At 47.2% G+C, this 20,465-nt stretch overlaps 1 protein-coding gene across 1 annotated transcript; it reads right to left on the bottom strand.

The window, feature by feature from the left end:
* Positions 1-4,566: 4,566 nt before the first annotated feature.
* On the bottom strand, positions 4,567-17,932 carry LOC144154969 (uncharacterized). The gene is made up of 4 exons (XM_077686128.1): positions 17,700-17,932; positions 8,868-10,198; positions 6,085-6,321; positions 4,567-4,723 (listed from the first exon to the last, which is right to left on the bottom strand). The coding sequence occupies exons 1-4, from the start codon at positions 17,700-17,702 to the stop codon at positions 4,567-4,569; spliced, it is 1,728 nt and encodes a 575-aa protein (XP_077542254.1). The 5' UTR covers positions 17,703-17,932.
* Between the last annotated feature and the right edge of the window lie 2,533 nt (positions 17,933-20,465).

The raw sequence follows: 20,465 nt of genomic DNA, 5'->3' as shown, positions 1-20,465 counted from the left end.
TTCTGGTTATGTCTGGGTCGAGGTTTGATGTACAAGGGGTATGTCTGTTTGAACAATCAAGTGATCACTACCCAGTGATGAGTCAAGTACATCTCCAACGGACGCTATGAATTATATGAGTGAGGGTGAGGTCCGGCATGCAGTCTTTTTGAACGCTGTTGCCAGTTCTATAGTTGATATTTATGGGTCTTACTAGACCGTGCACGTGCCTGAATGCATTCCCATAGAATGCGACCTTTTTTTGGTGCACTCATGCTGTGTGGGGCGCATTGAAGTCACACATTATGAGAAGCGCATGATGTTGAGCAGCCTGGGTAGTGAGGGAAAAGAGCCGGTTAAAGTTATGCCCGGTGGTTTTGGGACTGCTATATACATTGAGTATGCATAGTCGAGAGGCATTAGTTGCACGAGATAGAGGAAAAATTCCCCGCATTTCCCCGAGGGGAAGAATGTGAAAGTGCGAATGCACGAGTTGAATTTGCGCGGTTCGGTAATGTTCGCGAAAGAGAGATCACACACACACACACAACTACAAAGAAAGAAAGATGCATTTATTCACAGACACCTATTTGTGTTGTCGTTGTACTTGATTGCTAGAGCGGATCTCAGCTTTGAAATTTCGTGTCAGTACTCCTTTAAGCAGGTGCATTAGCCCTTCTCACGCCCGATTCTTGGCCAATCCCCCACGTGGGTATGTGCCATGTCAGCGGCCAGGCAGCGCGCGCCCATCTCCCCCCGTTGCCAAGGAAGACGAGGAGATTCCTGGCCAATCCCCCACGTGGGTATGTGCCATGTCAGCGGCCAGGCTGCGCGCGCCCATCTCCACGTGCGCGGACATCGCCGGTGGACGCAGGTTCAGGGTCGCTTAAGAAATGCATTGCACTTAAAAATCAGAGCATGTGGGATATCAATGCTATCAAACTGAGAGCGTTCGGCCGGGATGTTTCTTTGGGCAAGAACCACAGTGTGAGAATTAGTTGTGCCTGGAAACGCCCTGTAACACTGGAGCTTAGCTGTAGCTCCTGCTTTCTGTGCGGCAGTTACTGAAAGGGGAGCCCGTATCCTTGGGCTCAGCAGCACATTTACGTGGGTTTTGCGAAATGAGGTCCACTGTTGCTTTAGCTACTATGTCGCTGCTGGGCGGACACCTGAACTGAGCCAGTGGTATACCGGATGTGCTATGGGCAAAAAAGTATCCGATGCACGAGCGACGTAAAAAATAGAAGAGTATGAATTATAGTATAAGACGCGAAAAAAGGGGAAAAAATGTCGCAGAAAGCACAACGCTGGTCGTTTGCAATATATGACAGTGTCGCGTTTGAAACTTACGGTGGAACTTTTTTTTTCTATACTGAGCAAATTTTGTTCATTCACGATCTCGGCGTTGTCTTCATTCATTCTGAAAGAAATGGTCGATGTCATTGTTGTCAGGTGGTGGATGTCACCGTTGTGAAACGTGTCACCGATAACTTGCAGCTCTTAATGTAGATACTTTTGATGGGTTGCCGCTTTTTATAAAAATCAAGTTTGTCCATTAACTAACCAACAGGCATAGAGAAAGGCGTTTAAAGTACGTCGCTCCTTTGAGAGCTCAGTTTCACTCTTCTTTAAGACAATCAGGGGTGAGACAGCTGAATCAGATTTGGAAGCAGTTTTTGGAGCAGCGAAATCTCAATGGAGCAGAAGAACCTTGATTTGGAGCAGAAGAACGACATTTATTAATTCCCCTTAGGAGCCTATAAACAAATCAAATTTTGGCAACTCGGGCGAAGGGGTGTGCACTTTTAATCGGTCTTGAACGTACAGAACACTGAAACTGCCTTTCAATAAAGTTTTTTCTACCAGAGTATCACAAGGTACGAACTGCACTACCTTTTTACTAACCATTTTTAAATGATTAGCCTCTATGCATAGATAGCGTGGAGCGTCGTTTAAAATATCTAATAAAAAACTAAGCAATCGCAAAGCGTTTTTATTATCATGTGAATGCCTAAATTATTATTTTTGTAATCCCAGACTCGGCTTCACGCACAAGTGCAGAGCCACGGCAAAATTTGCGCAAAGCGAGGCGACAGTCGTCGCACCCCACCAGCCCTCCCATTTCAATCCCCAGGGTGCCGATTCACTACGATCACAATTTGAGTAACGTTGGTATGTTTAGCCAGCTCCCTCTTGGCATTAAATTCCACTTAAGATAGATGAACCATTATCACTAGCGGGCAATAATAATAGCCCGTACCACTATCGGACACTGCTTGAACATTTCGCGGCGATGTAGCCTGCGCCGCAACTTCTGCAGTGTCGATCGTCCCATTGCCGCCGCTCGCAAGCTCGCAGTCAAAGGCAGCAATAACTCAGCGCTTTATTATAACACCGCAATGTGTCCAAAATTTCACTTCAAGCACGCACCGCGCCTCACACTCAAGGCCGAAACACGGCGAATTCTCGGGCACCAGGTCGTTTTTGATGAACTCCCGCCGTTCGAGTCGCGCAACTTCCCGAAATAGATCAAACGGCTCATTGTAAACCCAGCCACGCCCATAACCAAAACCACGGTAAAAATCGGCGAAGAGCACTCTGCCCAAACCACGGGCAACTGCTTGGTCCGGCGTACATGTTTTTTAATCTCCACCACACCAAGATGGCGGCGCCCAGTAATGTCTTCCGCACATACGGCACTCCGAAAATTGCCGTTTTTTCATCAACGTGCACAAGTTTGTCGTCTCAGTACACATAAGTATTTTTTCTACAGGACTTTGCAATGGTTTTCAATGGGAAAACTTTAAAAACTCACAGAATATAACGAAATTGTGACTTTCGAAAACAACTATCTTGGGGACAATTTTATGCGGATTTTTATTGAATGATCAATCAATTAAACCTTTCCGAACAGCATCACCGGGGGGTGCTGGAAAATTATGACGCCAGCAAGCATTTTTCCCCACTGAAGCTGACGGGAGCGTTAACATCCTTGGCTCTGAGACTGTTTTGAAACAGTTTGGCGCAATTCTTGCAATTTTCAAGCTTTTGGGGCAGCCTGGCGCAGGAACACAAATTTGTATCAAAACTGCGCAATATGCGCAGATGTCTCACTTCTGGACAATGGATGCAGTCTTTGGATAGCGACCATTGTGTTTTCAGCGTCTTTCAGAATCGCCCAGGCAATTATTTTTTCCGGTTAAACTACACGCGAAAAAATTGCGCAAAGATGTCCGTGAAGTGACGCACTCGTAAGGGGAAGCTGTGACGTCACTTCGCTAGTTTTCGTATCTTTTAGTGGTTGCACCAAATATATTTCGCAGTTTCCCTGTTAGGAATGTTCCTTTCATGTGAGAGTGTTCCCAAGCACAGGAAAGTTGGAAATGAGGCGATTGCAGAATCGTTCTAAGTGTTGCCACTTGCGCAGGTCTTTCCTTATGTTTATGGCACCTTTTGTCCCATGGGTCACTTTCAGCTTTTTACACTTTTCCTTCTCTGCATTCTTTTCTACATTTCCCTCACTCATTACTCGATAAGATGTGTTCTCACCCGAGAGGCAGAATTTTCCACGGCTACCTTTTATATTTCTTCCACACTCCAAACCACTGTACTATACCTTACCGTACCGTGCCGTACCCTACTCAACTGTAGTGTACTGTACTGTTGCGTCATACTCGTGGACGCCAGGAACAGCGAAAGAAGGAAGCGAGTGGCTGCGCACGTGCGGCAGTGTGAGTTCACACTTTGTGCCAAAGCAAGCGTGGTACTATGCGCAGCGTTCGGCATCGCCACCGAGAAACCGCATGCGAGTTAACAGTGAACGTGCTCTCGCATCTAAAAATGGCTGCTTCGGCAACACCAACGTAGTGTTAAACGCTACACCATTGAATGGCATAGAACAAAGTTTGGAAGGGAAGACACGGGGAGAAAAAGCAAGACAAAGGAAATATCCGTCACACTCTCACATTCTCTTACGCTCTTTCATCGACGTCCTCATTACTGGTTACATGCCTCTCCATTTGCAGTACAGTTTTTCAACTCACACCGTAAAATGAAAAAAAAAGGGTAGGCTTTTTACACAGTTTTATTTATTTATTTATTTATTTATTTATTTATTTATTTATTTACATTGCTTGTGTGTGCCTGTTGCATTGTTCCAGAAAAATAGGCAGTACTAGATATATAAAATAAAGAAACAAGACAGCCAGCGAATGTGAGGGAACACCTGATTTATTTACGAGAAGCTTCTATTTGTGTATCGCCTTTATATTCGAATGCTTTTCTTGTAGCCTATTTAGATCTCGGTGTTTATTCTTCGATGAATTTTAGCTCACCCGATAATTTGGGCGTCAGTTGGTGTCATAAGCGTCTTTGATGACATGCGATACGGTAGAAAGTTTACGCAAAAATTTCTCACGGCCATAAACTTTTTACACTGCGTTGTACATACATGACTCTTTGTATACATATGTGAAAATTATAGGCTTGGATAACCGCCAACGTCTACGGACAGCCAGACGTATAAAGGAATTCTGTGATGTTGCGTCGTACAAAACCTTGCCCCCGAAACGCAGAGGGAAGGAGTTGTCAAAATAACGTGTCCCCGCATGTGCAGCCGGAGGGAACACGGAAGTCGCCGCTGTAGAGCTTCCGCGAGCGTTCGTCGTACAGGGCCAGTCTTCGGACCTGGTGAGTCTGAACGCAGGATTTCGGCGGACGGGCGCTGCACGGACTTTTCTCGGAGCTGGAAAGCGCAGAGAGGAACAGCAACGCCATAGGGTTAAGGTGAGAGGCTGTACTATGTCGCCAGTGTGCAATATGTGCGGCAGGTGTATAGTACAAACTTCCGGATTCACAAGCCACGAAGCCGTCGCTTGTGTACCGGAAGATGTTCGGCTGAAATAAGATCTTCAATAAAATATTTTTATTTTTATCCAGAATCACAGTGAAGAATTTTCTCAGTGCAGGTTGCGTGAACAAAACAAAAAAACGCATTCAGAAATGCAGTAAACGTGCTCACACGCGTATTTTGTCTCAGTATTGCCAGTCCCAGCAGTGCCGCCAGTAGTGATAGTGGTAGCGGATAGTATACTGTAGCCACCTTTTCTAAAGCGCATGCATTTTTTTTTCTGTCGTCTGTAGTGGCCTAAGTGACAACAGGGGAGAAAAATGGGTCCGAAAATGTCTATTGGGTATTGGGAAATTTTCCTGACTTGATTCATTGATTGTAGGGTTTAACGCGCCGACGCGACGCAGGCGATGAGGCGCGCCGTAGTGGAGGGCTCCGGATTAATTTTCACCACCTGGGGTTCTTTAACGTGCGCCGAAATCTCGTACACACGGGCGTTTTTGCTGTTCACCTCCATCAGAAAAGCGGCCGCCGCGACCGGGAATCGAACCCGCGACCTCATGCTCAGCAATTTGCCAGACTCATAGTGGAATTATCATCGCCACACTTTCTTCCCAGGATGTTCTTTTTCCTTGAGTTTCAGCAGAACTGACCGGACCCATGCCGTTTAAACCACCCGAACGCAGTTGTTGCCGCCGTTCGAGCCGATAGCGCCACAGCATCTTTTCCTTTATGCTTTGTTTTTGTTCCGTTTGACGCCGCTCGCGACACCGCGAAGCAGATCTAGTCTTTATCATTGTACTTGTTTTTATTTTATCTCGCTTCTCTAAGGCGAATTATTTAACCTGTGTTTTAATTTATTTCCGCGAAAAGCTATTCGCCAAGAATTTCCATTAAGATTGTTGTCATTTTAGTTTATGCCCTTGCATTTTGCCAAAAATCTTTCCAAGGCTGCGCTTAGCAATGTCGACACGTGAGAGCCGTGCCACCAGGTGTAGTATTTTTGGAAGGCATTGCCTACGTATACTTCGTCTTCAGGCTCGTTATTATGGAAGGCGCATAGATGGCGCTAGTAATTTTTTACACCCAGAAAGCCCACTGCAGCGTGAGAAGGGGGAACGGAAATTTTGTCCGAATCCCCCCAAATTCCAGGTTACTAGGAAAGGAATGCTGCGCACTAAAAAGGGCCAAGAAACGCAGTCTCGCAATAATGGCCGGGTAGGAAGAGAACCCTCAGGTAAATCGGCCATAATTACCTGCAGGTGTCCAGAAGCAACTCCTGCTTGAAGCTGTCGACGTTGATGATGGTCTTCCACTCTCCAAGAGCGTCTCTGCCTCTGACGGGCCTCACAGACCGCTTGGAGCTCGGACAGTGGCCCGCCAGCTTCCGCGACACGCCGCTCGCTCCGCTGCCACTCTTATCGTTCCTGGTCAGCTCCCGGAAGATGCGCTCGAACTCAGCGTCGCCCAAAAGCGCTCGTTTGATCTCTTTCCTGCGACGCAGTGGTACCATGTGAGCATTCCCTGCTGCATGCGGAAGTCTACAGGCAGCAATTGTGGCTGGTGCGTTTAGCCAACAGTAGTGGGTTACGGTGCTCAGGCGACCCCCTCGCCTGCAAAATAATTCAAGATATTCTTAGAATCCTCCATTTTCTGGTAAAACCGAATATCGCCTATATCCCCCTCCTCCCGAAACACGTTTATAAAAACCGACCTAAACCTTATTTCCCCACTAAAAGTTTGTCATTTTGTAGAAGTATTTATGGCCACAAAATGAACACAAAACTAAATCTTTTTGGAAAGGTCAGAATGCGCGGAAGAATTAACGCTCGAGAATGATTCTTAATAAACAGAAAATACGACACCACAGGGATTCATTTTATCATTACAATAGACTTCAATCAAGCAATCGTAAGTGCCTTGGCCTCACCACAACCGGTTGGGTGGTATACTCCCATAACTCATGTCACATCAACCGCTATGAAACGATTTTTTCTCTGAGACGGTGCCCACGACTAGCACATTCTGAAAGTAAATTACTAGCCTATAATACGCACGTGGCTAACAGTAAAGCAGTTCTAATAATTTCTAACACACATAAACTAATCGACTGGCCAACAATAATGCTTAGAGAAGCAGATAAGCTAACGCTGCAAAATCGAGCCAAGCTAGCAGGCTTACGATTCAGGTATCAGTTACATCATAATCAAAGAAACAGAGACCCTCCCAATGCGTTACAATCAGTCACGACCCACACGCAAACAGCACGCCGAAATATATTGCAAGAATACCTCTTCTAAACAGACTGTTTCAGATACTCACTTGTCCCATCAACAATAAGGGAATGAAACAGCCTGAAACCCTCATACTAGCAGCAAATCTTTGAGGAACACATCCCTCGCTGAAGAAAATTTATGGTCTGGACCCTAAAATATTATTCTGGACACTAAGATGTCATTTTCCTGCAAATCAAGTGTGCGTTACGATTTTTACGCTTATGTGTTACATGTATTGCACTGTAATTTTATTACTGCTTTGTTTATCTTTCTCAAAAAACTTGACTTTACTTGCGAAAACATCGCTATTACTTGGAAAGCACCATGTTGGGCCAATGAGAAACAATGTGTACTTTACAAGTGATTTTCTTGTATGTTGTTCAGTCACACCCTGGATCAATCGCGTGCAAAAATCAGCCAGGGCATGACTTCCCAAATAATTCACTCGTAGCCTCGAAACTTTATACCATCGACTACGATTGAATTCAGCCTACACCAACAGTTAACTCTTTCGCCTTCGACTAACGACAGACCCCTACTGCGGCAATTGTTCTGTAGAAACAGTTGAACATACTTTATTAGAATGTGTGGCCTATATGACACCAAGATTGCACTTTTTTTCGAAAATTGAGCACCTAGAACAAGTACCTGTAACTCTAAAAATTATTCTAAAACCATGGACTTCCCCTTCGAAGAAGCGCCAAGCTCTGACAAGTTTTTTCTCCTATTCGGATGACATTGACCTCATTTGGAAATTGTGAATTTTGTGACGCAAGTTAAAAAAATAGTTCACCATCGTATGCCATGCCCAAGCCAGTTTTTTTCCTTCCTGCCCACCTGCTTTTAGGGCCCTTTTTTCCTCATCTCCATCCTCAGCAGAGAAGCATGTCGGCGATATTAAACGCCGGCAAAACTGACTGTTTTTTCAATAAAGAGCCTTCTCTCTCTCTCTCTCTCTCTCTCTCTCTCTCTCTCTCTCTCTCTCTCTCTCTCTCTCTCTCTCTCTCTCTCTCTCTCTCTCTCTCTCTCTCTCTCTCTCTCTCTCTCTCTCTCTCTCTCTCTCTCTCTCTCTCTCTCTCTCTCTCTCTCTCTCTCATGCCCTTCCTGTGAAAATACCGAAACTGGATTGGCAGTATTTTGAAACCGATAATTGTGAATAAGCATCAAATTAAAAGCGTCTGTCACTCACTGGTAAATGATTAAAGTAAAGGTGCCTCAGCCTCAGTATAAGTCGCTGGGTATAAGAAATTAGATGGAAATATTTTGGTATTTGCATTGAAGACACATGCGTCTGTCACAACAAAAAATTGAGCATGCCGTTGTTTCTTGCATGATCAAAAAATTCGTAGGAAGTGAATCTTATTGGAGACTATCAAACCATGAACTTCTAAGTTTATATAGAGTGTACAGAATATAATAGGGAGTATTTCTTTAGAACCCTCAATGTCCGGTCCTCATAGCGAAAACCTAACTCAATCCAACCCACCCCAACCCGCCCCAACCTAACCTAACCTAACCTAACCTAACCTAACCTAACCTAAGCCAACCAAGCTGTCTTTATATGGACGGTGCTTGCCACGATCCGGCATGGCAAGAAATAAAGTGCTGGTTGAGTTACATTTTTATTTTTCTAAAGAAAATTTGCATGAAGGATATAAGACCCTGAAAAGATAATAAAGTCAAAAATGTGTTTCTCCTGCAGCCATGTTGCACGCATTCACCTTTAGATTCAGGCAACGCGATTATTGATGTTTGAAACTCACGATGGGTAAGATGAATCAACGAGGCAGAAGGACTGGGCACTGTCCCTTTCGCTGCATGTCGCTGGGCCCATGGTCTCATTACTAGAGGAACTGTTTAAGGAAGGTTTTGGCTTCTTGACGATGAAGTCCGGTGCGATTTTACTCTGACGGTGGCCCGACGTCTTGGAAGCCCTCCTGGTTCTTGGGCTTTCTATCGGCGCCGTTTTTATCTGCATCGCCGATGCCGCAGCCTTATAAGGGTAATTCCTGTCGGAAGTGTACCTCCGAGGCCCGGAATCAGGGCGGCTATAGCTCCCGCCATCCTCGTATGAATCCGACCTTGGCTCGTCAGGCTGGGGAGTTCGATAATTAGGCGAGGGGTACGCCTGGAAGCCGTTATGGCTGAAACGATTCGCCTGCTGGCCTGCAGAAGGAAAGGACTGAACGTTCTCCCTATCGCCCTCTGCGTTGTAAGACCTCACGGTGCCGTCCTGAGTCAAGTTACTCGGCGGCGGAGGGTCGGCAACCATCTTGTTCAGGAAGCTCACGTCGCTGCTGACCAGTGTGTCGAGGGAGCTGGGCACTTCCTTGAAGGTGCTGAACCTGCCATTGGCCAGGTCTGTGTGGAACTTGTCGTTGGGGATGTCGAAATGGAACTCCAAGGCGGGCTTTGATGCACGATCGTCACCGTCCCTGTGTGCTGTCTGCTGAGGTTCGAGGCGTGCCTGGGAGACACCGAGGAAGCCGGGACGAGGTGCCTCAACGTCCTCGCGGCCGGGGTACGCAGATGCGGCAGGAAACTGGGACTGCATTCTCGGCCGGAGGTCAGAAGGCGGAGGTAACCTGCGCGGGTAGTTCTCGTACTCTCCGCGATTCGAAGGAACGACGGAGTCACTCGGCGAGCTGGGATAACGCTCTTCGCTGTTGTCAAAAATGGCTTTCCTCGGAACGCTCTCTTTACCCGAATATCGAGTCTCCTCTCTCTGCTCATCGGTACCGTCGCTCGTGCCAGAAGGGACGTCGTTTTTTTCTGTCGTCGGTTCATCACCCGAGGTCTTCTCCGCGGAATCCGGAACAGTAGACTCTTGGTTGTCGGAACCGGCGTCGCCGTACTCCCCCGGGAGCTTGATTGGTACCGGAAGGAACTCATAGTCGACTCCCGGAACAGGGATCGACTGCAGGCTGTAGAGGTCTTTGACGAACTCAGGTGTGTTGCGCTTGGCATTGCGATGATTGTCAGTGTCATCACGGTCACGGTAGTGGACGCTAGGTAGGACTTCTTCGCTGCTTGAAGCAAAGACCAGAAGGCGGCTAGGCGTGCAGGCCAAGCTTATGAGCAGTATTACCGCCGTCTGGAAAGAACGACCAAATGACAAAATGTTCTTTGTAGGCGACAGAAAGAAAATATGCCACCCCTGCATGCTTACACAATAAGGGCACCTCAATGCGCACTCAGCAGCCAAGTAATAAGAGATGTGTACTTAGAGAGAACACTCAGGCCCGTAAAAAAATGTGCGCCAATCCACCCTGTGAAGGTGGTTGGAAAGAGAAGCTGTAAACGACACCCACACCGATTAGCCATGCGACGTCACTGGAATTCACCCACGTGGCTCTCCAAAGAGTGAAACCACAGGCAAGTAAAAGCACTTAACCACACTTTTTATTGCTTCAAAGAGATATTCTTTGCTAAGGTTAAATCCATGCATGATTCATAAACGGTTGTTGGTTGAGTTGTATTGGTGAAGCACGTGAGTTTTTTTTATAAAATCAAAGGAAGCTCAAAAACGGTGTTGATCCCACTTCTCCTTCGTCTCTGCCGCCGCAGGCGGAGGCGACGAGATCGGCGGCAAAGATGGAGTAGAAGTGAGATGCCATGTGTTGGTGTGAGCTTCCTTTAATTTTTATAACTCCTAGCGCATGCGCAAGGCGCGCACACGGCCGCTACGCGTGCCGTAGGCAGAGCGCATGGCGGCGCGAGAGGCCACGTGACGTACGTGGCATTCAGTGAGAACGCAGGGGGTAAAAACGCAGATGTGCTCGGTGAGTGCACCGTCTGTCTCCCCCGTCTCCGTGTGAGCTCGTACCTCAATCGGTAAGGAAACGGGCTCTGACTCCGTTTCTTAATTCGTTCCAGGTTCGATTGCCGGTGGGGGCAGAAATTTCTTTTATTTGTTCGCGGGAGTTTTCTGTTGACACCAACGGTCGCGACAGAAACCTTGGGGGATGGAGGTAAAAAGCTTCGCTTAAAAAAAAAAAAAACCTTGCATTCCCCTAAAGGACGAGAGCAAACCTAGAGTTGTAGGATTCATCGATGCCAGAATACATGTACACTGCAAAGACGCGCAAAGCTTGTTGCATGGACCTAAAGGCTACTAGGTTGCTTTTTGTACTCCCGTCTAACATAATAAAAAAGCAACCTTCCTTCGGAGTTTGTTGACTACGTTATGGTACAACATATTTTCTAGATTTCTTTCAGCAACGCGCTGCTTGCTAAAACTTTTGATAGTTTAAATGAACTATGACAGTATAAATTACTTATCCTTCACTTTCAAAGCCTTCAAAACTGCGAACTTGATGCGGGTCAGCATCACTGCGGATAATTATAGTTACTGATAAGGATCGGAAGCAGATTAACAAGCCTATTTGCTTGTAAGAGCCCCAGAATTGTTCGAACGAATCATTAGCGTTTACGACCTGAAAACTATTAAATACAGTGCTCTATACGACATTCTTCCCGAAGCTGCCTAAAAATCTAATCACTATTGTGTTCCAATCGTATACCATAAGTATTACAGAGGGCGATACACTCCCTATGTTCTAAAGCTGAACGTTGGTATTTTTCAAGCAGACAGACCACAAACAAATCATATTTTGAGTGGTTGGGTAAAGTTAAAGGACATCACATCTTTGTTTGTCAATGGTCGGAACAAAAAATAAGGGCATTGGTTTTATTTTAGTCATGCACGCTTTACTCATTGGGACAAATCAAGCACATATAATCACCAATTTATATCGCCTCAATTCCAAGAATTAGGCGCTCTTCGAGACACGCTAAAAGCGGTTTCACCACTTGTTGCACTGAGTATACGTTTTAGAGAAATTCAGCGCCTTAGTATTAGCCACAACCTATTATAAATGAAGGATTAATGTGTATGTATGTTATAGAAGAGAAAGAGGGAATAAACTTTAATTAAATAAAGGAAATGCTTCAGAGAGGCGTCCTCATTCCAGGATACCTTGAGCTCGGGCCGCGTCGAGAGCCCTTTCGATCAGGCGCAGCTGATCTTCGAGGCCGCAGCTGGCCAAGGCTCTCTCCCAAGCTCCGTGGAAAGGTGGATGTTAGGGGGAGTCTAGGGTAGAGTTGTCGCAGCCGCCCACTATGTGTCTGAGAGTCCCAGGTTCTCCACAAAAGCGGCAAAGTGGAGAAAAGTGTGTGCGGAAGCGGCTAACTTGAACTCATGTAACAGCGTTCAAACAATGTACCAGCGTTATTTGAGTTCGGGACTCGGGCCTGCGACTTGTAGGAACGGTGAACCGCGTTTCCTCAAAGCAGGGGGAGGGAAGGATGGGGTGAGAGGGAAGCCGGGGCTGGGTTTCTTGGCCAGGGTCAGGGATGTATATCTTGAACCGAACTTCCTCTTTTTCTTGCGACACTACCTAAAAATTGCAGTGGGAATCGTCGACTGGGAATTTCCCCGAGTGGGTATCGTCGAATGAATGCGTAAGCCGCTCCGCTATGCCCCCAGCCCTTTTAAAGGCGGCTTCGCTGCTAAATATACATGCGTTGCCACGGAGACGTTTTTTTTTTTTCAGGGGAAATATAAGGAGACTAATGTCATGTATGAAGGCCTTAGCGGCTTTTATTAAATACATCGTAAGACTCCGCGTACCCCTGCCGAGCGTTATACACCGAGCGCATCTAAAGTCGGCATCACTACTTCACGGAAATAAATTGCTGGAAAGGTATTCTTCCAGCGGCAATATAAAAGCCGTCATATAAACACGTGAAGACAGTACGGCCTCATATCAGGGTCATTCCATGCCAAACGTCCCAGGCTTACAGACGACCATCCGGGATTTGTTCAGTAAAATTTCTTGGCCACCCTCGCATGGCCCACAATGCTCCCTCGAAGTGTTTTTGTCCAAAAAAATTTTGTTCTTTTTCTAGCCGCCCTTTTATTTCCATGGTTTAAAGCAAAGTTAGGTCTGTCAAAAAATTCACAAAAAATCCCTTCTTTTTCAATCACCACCACTTTTTCGTAAACATCATGTTGAGGCCCTGGGCTGCTAGATGCTACATTTTTAAAATAGTTTGGTTTTTTTTCTGCTGTCATTACGCCATACAGAAACGTAGTTTTGTAACTACCATTGTTTAGCTTCATCACTCTTGATTGATTGATTGTAAGGTTTAACGCGCCGACGCAACGCAGGCGATGAGCTGCGCCGAAGTGGAGGGCTCCGTATTAATTTTGACCACCTGGGGATCTTTAACGTGCGCCGAAATCTCGTACACACGGGCGTTTTTGCTTTTCGCCTCCATCAGAAAAGCGGCCGCCGCGGCCGGGAATCGAACGCGCAACCTCGTGTTCATCAGCAGAACGCTTTAGCCACTGAGCAACCGCGGCGGGTAGCCCCATCACTCTTACTGTTATAAAAATAATACGCATTTAAGTATAGCTCATTCTGCAAGCTTATAAGTCTGGCCTAACTTGCGTTCCATTTTGGCGGCCTCAGCCAATCGCACAGCCACCGATAATACATAAGAGGTTCTAGTGCGCGAAATGAGCCAGTGGGTCGCATAGCCATTCTCGTCTTTCCTAATTATATAGCTTATATGAGAGAAGTTTGTGTTAAAAGACAGTGTTATTCTAACGAGGCATTCAAATGAACCAAAACTTGTATTGTCTTCATGGCCTCTTTAAAGTAGAAACACTAATGTGAATTATATGTGTAATCTCGCTCGGTTTCGACTAGAAAAAAACTACTCTTTCAGGAATAAAAAACCTTGGGTGATCTCTAATGCTCGTTTGAATACTGGGAAAGAGTGGTTACAGAATACTTTACCTTCTAATTAAAATACATTTGAGTGTGCTGATTTTGAGGTGTACACATGCTCGAAGCATCAACTACGTGCCATTTGTATAGCAAAATGTGTGGTTAGCCTTTTTCCGTGTCTTTTGTTCGCTTTCTTGTTTGCTTATTTTTGTGGTTGACTTTGTTATAACTGTGCTTGCTTTCTCACGACGCTGCTGTTGAGTAGAAAGGGGCTGCAGCCTTGTCAAGGTGTCTACTAAGGTTTTTTTCCGCCACTCTTTTTTCTGTGTGTATTTACGTAGCAGACAAGTTTGTCACACAAATAAATTTAGTTTCAGGTTTAAATTTGTGTGAAGTGGCTGATTGCTCGTTTTTTTGTTTCTTTTTAGGTGATGCCACAAAGCAGAGGGTTCGGTTTGTAAAAAATAAATTGTATGTATTCGTGTTCAACCCAGCACATGTGGCAGAAACTTTTGCAGGCAGAGCTACAGGCTGTGCCTGCGTGCATGCATATGGTGAACATGCATGATCAAATAGGCTGGGCTCTCATAAAACGCCTGCATTTTTTGGACACTTGGTCACTCAAGCCACTGCGCAACCCAGATTTATAAATACCAATTACGGAATTGTTACCCAAGAACGGACACCTTACATGCGAGTAACGGAATTGTTGTTTGGACAGAACGGGTGCTGTCCGTAAAATTCCGAGTTACGGAATTTTCGTTAGCAGAAAACGGACCCCTTACAATTCAGCTTGCACGGAAGTTCCGCAATTAAGGTCAGGAGTCCATATTACAGGTTTTACACTATCCTGAAACCGTTCGTTTTTGAAATTACGGAAAGTGCTCGGCAATTAATTACCTCCAGGATTTTCCGTAAACCGGAGAAATTTTTTTACAGCGATGTATACTCCATGTTCATGCTATGTGTCACAACAAAAAAACGTTTTGCAACAGTGTACCGTGCCCTGGCAGCTGAAAGCGGCTTCTAAAATGTGAATCTTAAAAAGCAGCGCAAAAAAAGAAGCCTGCGTGTTCGTCAATACCATATGCTTCGCATGTAAAATGTTCCGTGAACGCCCCAATGCGCGCGCTTCGGGATCTGCAATACCCGCAACAAGCTCACGCCAATGCAACACCTAATCAGTCGCGTGTAATTTCCCACGGAGGTGTGTCGTTGAGGTTGTCGAGGGCAAGTACGAGCACCTTATCGTGCAATGGAAGCGGAAAATTGCCCTCTTGAGAAAGAATTGCAGAAGGTTTTTAGTGTGAAAGCACTACTAGGTAACCAAGATGGAATACCAAGCAGTCTATTCTCACTTAGTGGAAAAATTACGCCCATCTTCCCGCGAGGGAACCCTGATGTGATGCGACGCATCGGGGGGTTCAATTGGCGTTTCCATTGGGTTGATTCTCTAAATCGGGTGAAACGTGTTGTGAACGCGTATGATGCATTTCCATCACATGCGGGTGCGCAGCCTTGTATTCGGTGGTCGTAACGTTGCCTTGAGTGTTTGCGCTGACGCTGGTATTGGATTGTGTCAGCCCACTCGCTGAAGGGACCGTCGCTTCCATCACGTCTTCATCGGAAGAATCAAGCCAAGCAGGAAGTCGTCAAGCAAGTCACGCGGAGTCGAACGAGAGCGAGCGCTGACTGAACCGCCGCAGCGCGCCGCAGCGCCTGAAGGAGAGGAGACAGCGGGGGAGAGGCGCTCATGCGCGCACTTGCGCACCGGAGCAGACCCGAGCGGAGCGAAGCGCGCGCGCAGCTGTTGTTGTTATGATAATACGACGGAGTGAGAGCGTTGCGCACAGCTGTCGGAGAGAAAAACGGGGGAGAGTTGCGCATGCGCAGGTGGTGTGCGGACGCCGACGCCGACGGCGGAGGGACATGCCCCAGAGCAAGAGATGCGTCGCATCTAAAAAAAACTCTGCCGGTACTAAACCGCAACTTTACCGAGTATTCCACGCAGGAAGAATGCAGTCTAATAAGCAGAGCGTTAGGCGAGATGCCTGTGCAGCGCACATTTGCTACAGACACTGCCGCCTTGCCTTGTGCGCAAAGGGTGATGATGCCGAACTGCTGTTGCAACAGATAGAGGGGAGTGGGGGAGGGGGGGGGGGGGGGGTGCGGGTACGCTACAGCCCGACATTAGGCCTAACGACACGCTTTGAGGTCTAGCGTAGTCAACAGGTACCCGCACCTTGACGTTCAATGAGTTGGACATTGCTTGGCATGTCGTTAGGCCCAAGGTTAGGGTTATAACGTTAAACTTAGATATATGCCTAACAAGGACGATTGGTCAATGCTACCAGTCATAGCAAGGGAGAGAGAAAGGAAAAAAAACACAAAGGAGAAGGGTAGAAGCTGATGATGAAACGGTAGAGAAATTGGGCGTCATAACTTAGCGAAAAGTGATGCTAAGCATTCTCACGTGCTTTCGCCCTCCACACTACTTAACTGTATCGGGGCCCCACCCCCATGGAAAAACCTCTTAGAAATCTTTGTCGATTCCATCGCTGGTAACATGTCCCCAAAATTTTAACCAGGTTGCCCCCAACATAGGTGCGCCACCTCGCGTTCACTCTAACGTACCTCGCAGACGAAAGCTATGACATCTACTATACCGACGCTCGTTAAAAATCTGAGGACACTTTTGACAGTACAGCAGTAGCGTAGGACTCTCCTCCCGTCGAACACACAGAGCTCTTCGACTTCCCTCCTTCTCTTTCCGTTACAGAGCCTTTGGAGAGGCTACCCAAGTAGTCTGCTGCATCTTCCCGCTCTGACCCCGAAATTTTCGTTGTTGCGGACTCAAAAAACTTCCCCGACATCTACAGTATAATAACGGCAATGCGTACACAACCGCGATTACGAAAAATTGATTTCCAAGCGCCTGAACCTCAATTTTAGTCTGATATGGGCCCGTTATCATCTGGATCGTGTGGACAGCAATGCACACGCTATCACGATTTCCGGAGCCGCCACTTCACTGGCTGCTCCCACACTCTGGCCAACCCCCTATGAGCCCCACACACTTTCTACCACAGGAAAACGCCGCACACCGCCTCGGGCAACAACATCCTTGTATTCGAACACTTCCGCCTCCTTCGGCCTCCTTGTCTGGGACTGATGCTGGTATCATACGGCAAGCCCAAACATACACCCTCTCATGACCGTACTTCACCAGCCTCTTCAACTAGGCTCTAGACTGCTCGGAAATGCCCTGTGGCGGTTAACCGAATATCTATCCCTCCCCCCTGTTAGCCCACCCCTCCTTCCAAATACCATCTCCTGTTCCTGGCGAGAGCGGCTGACTCTTACAGACGAAGAGTTTGGACAAGCCCTTAAGCCCTGCACAAATAATTACTCGATATAAAACCCAAAATAAAGCTGCTTCCCCCCCCCCCTCTCTCTCTCTCCCTGTCATTTGGACGTTCGAAATCACTCGGCAAGAAGCCCGCACGGAAGATTGTTTACCTCAGCTACGCCTCTGGCCATAGCGACTGACCGATGCCCTCGACAGCGGCGCCGCGCTGCCACAGGTGGTCAGCCGCTACGACTAGTGACATTTATGAGCAGAAAACCGGAAATCGTCAGTTGATCGCCGATTTTCAGGTGTTTGTCGGTACTGCTGTTTCAAGCAGGCCGTGTGAAGTAGGGAACTGTATCGACAATATCGACCACGTAAGTCGCTTTAAAGTGACGCTCGTGGAAGTGGCCTTCGTTGAGCACTTAACGGCCCTAAGCGGAAAGGCATTTGACGCGCTCCGAAACGAAAGGCACGCGACACTGAGCGCATTAGCCGCTGGCACTCACCATGGTAGATGGAACGCCGCTCCTGGCTCCACTTAGAGTGCCTCAGGGCTTTTCCCGTCCGCCGGTCAATATACGAAATCCGCTTCTGCTCGCGAGCCAATCGCAGAGACGGGCCTTTTTTTTTTGCCAGCTAACAAAAGATGTGGACCGCTAGCACTTCCCTCGCCGGCTTTCCTTAGAGCTTAGTTCCAGCCATTCTTTCTTTTTTTTTTTCTTTTTTCGGGGCATGGCACCGATTCCAGCTAACGGGGTAAAGGGGCTTGGGATTTTTCTTTCTTCGTGTTCTGCGGAGCAGCTAGCGCATTGTACCGTTGCCACTGCCACCCACTGCCACCACAACAGCCAGCGCCTTCACGCTTGAATGCAGCTTTCGGAGGCTAACAAAGCGTGACTCGCGTAACCGTGGAAGAGATGCGCGACCCGCGCGCGAGTTTGTCGCGGCCAGAGACACAGGGAGAATAAGCCTTTTTTACGGCGTTCCCACGGCCATGCGCGTCGCTACAGACCTTCCGCACGGCTTTCTCTACCCGCTTGTCTCCAGTATACGTTCCTGTATACACAGCGCGCAGCCGCTGGGGATTCAGGAAGCCTCGGGGAATTCTCGCCAATTGGACTATTGGATGTGACGACAAGGCACGTCGCGTGAAGGGTTCTTCCTCTGTTTAGTGCTTCGACGCAAGCGAACATTACTGTACTAAATAAAAATTTAAACACCTGTGTTCCCTGCAGTGGTGCCGCCAAACACGTGCGGAATTAAGTGGACATGGCCATTTTTGACACTGTGGACTATATATGTACAAAAACAAAAAAAAAAAAACAGCGGTACCATCTTTCACTCTCAAGTAAACTCCCCTATACATACTTATTTTGGCACCCTTAGTACGATTTCGCGCGCCAACGAATTTAAGATGTGGTTATTGTCTTGGTAACGCTTTACTTTATCTTGCTTTTTGGGAAGCTTGATTTCACCTGGGTGATACGAAACTGTCTGAAGAATACTCCATCCATAGATTAGAACTCGTTCAGAAGTGATTTTTCCAGACGTTATTTTTTTTAAAACATGCACTGTACACTATCGATGCGTCTACAGCAATGTTCCCACGCATTTTCGTTTTCACAGCTTGCAAGCAAGGCACACTCGAATGCATGCATTCAAAATGCGCTTACCTCAGATCGATGAAATCTGTCCGTCTCCAAGCGCCATAAAGAACTCCCACTCCTTCACGTCGAAGTGTTGATAACATATCTCCGTTGTGCACGTCAACTATCATACAGAACATCAATAATGCATTACCGGGATATTCTTGGATAACTTTTCAGTCTTCGGGCGCTCTGCTAACTAGAATTTTTACTAAGATTAACATTCACCGCGACCCGCCGCGGTGGCTCAGTGGCTAAGGCGTCGTGCTGCTGAGCACGAGGTGGCGGGTTCGATTCCCGGCCGCGGCGGCCGCTTTTCTGATGGAGGCGAAAAGCAAAAACGCCCGTGTGTGCGATATTTCGGCGCACGTTAAAGATCCCCAGGTGATCAAAATTAATCCGGAGCCCTCCACTACGGCGCGCCTCATCGCCTGCGTTGCGTCGGCGCGTTAAACCCTACAATCAATCAATCAACATTCCCCGCGCTTTCCCGTTTCCAACCAGGTTCTGCCTAGAATTCTGCCCCAAACCCATCCTACAGTGCATCTGTAGCCTCGCATTATGTGCACGATTTCATCTCGCACTTGTTTTAATCTGATTGCCACTTTGTTGATTCTGATTTGCATCAAAACACGCGTTACTCTTCCTGACCGTTACCGACTTCACAGATAGCGACCTGCTCGCGTTCGGCCAGCACAGCGCGCCACATTCGTTTATAATGCGCAAGAGCTATATATTTAACTATGCTGATCGAAAATGCGGCGTTCATATGGAACACAAAATACGGCAAAAAATGGCACAGAGAATAGCCGACTGTTAAAAGAACAAAAACGGGTGCTACAAAAGTTGCTGCAGTCGACTCTTGATAATTCGAAGTCGCTTAATTGGAATTTTCGGTGAAATAGAAGTGATGTGCAGGGACGCTATTCCAGAAGGCCCGAGTTCCGCCTGCTCCCGAGTTTCCAGCTGCTTGGGTTATGAAAGTAGTGATAGTGGAGCATTCGATACACCTCGAGCGACACCGCCGGAATCGCGTGCAGCACGCCTGGCACATTCAGCGCGCTGTATTGGGGCTGCTTACGTTGATAAAGTACGGCTTGTGCTATCTTCTGCATGCAGCCTCATCTGAAATCGCTCTACAATGCTCATTCCCCAGCATAAACTAGATTACTCAACTGCTATTTTGAAATCCTCAGCCTGGCTGTTGGCCACGCCCGGCACGGGGGTCCGTTTTCCTCGGCTGGTCCTCCAGTCCCCCAACTATATCTCTCTCTCTCTCTCTCTCTCTCTCTCTCTCTCTCTCTCTCTCTCTCTCTCTCTCTCTCTCTCTCTCTCTCTCTCTCTCTCTCTCTCTCTCTCTCCAACGATCCCTTTCTTCTTCTTCTTCTTCCCGAAAGAAAGCAATAAATATTGAAAAAACTAATTTCGCGCTGCACGACGTCAGCATTGACGCAATGGAGGGAACACTAAAGGCATAGTTATCGGTGTGCTAACTGCAAGTTACCACTCAGGTGATACGATCAAATGAAACCAGCTAGAGGCCCCACTACAATCGCCCAGTAATAATATTTCTTGGCGGTGGCTTTGGTCGGCGCCGCCAATCGCACAAATAAGATTTTCTGACGT

The sequence above is a fragment of the Haemaphysalis longicornis genome, unplaced genomic scaffold (genome assembly GCF_048455015.1).
Source record: "Haemaphysalis longicornis isolate Haplotype H1 unplaced genomic scaffold, Haemaphysalis longicornis Haplotype H1 scaffold_1, whole genome shotgun sequence".
Taxonomy (NCBI): Eukaryota; Metazoa; Arthropoda; class Arachnida; order Ixodida; family Ixodidae; genus Haemaphysalis; species Haemaphysalis longicornis.
This window is presented reverse-complemented; position numbering and strand designations above follow the sequence as displayed.

Coding starts and splice junctions, on each gene's coding strand:
- LOC144154969 (XM_077686128.1), bottom strand. Junction 6,322..8,867: donor GTTGATTCATCTTACCCATC/GTGAGTTTCAAA, acceptor ACTGCGTCGCAG/GAAAGAGATCAAACGAGCGC. Junction 4,724..6,084: donor TTGCTTCTGGACACCTGCAG/GTAATTATGGCC, acceptor TGCGCTTTCCAG/CTCCGAGAAAAGTCCGTGCA.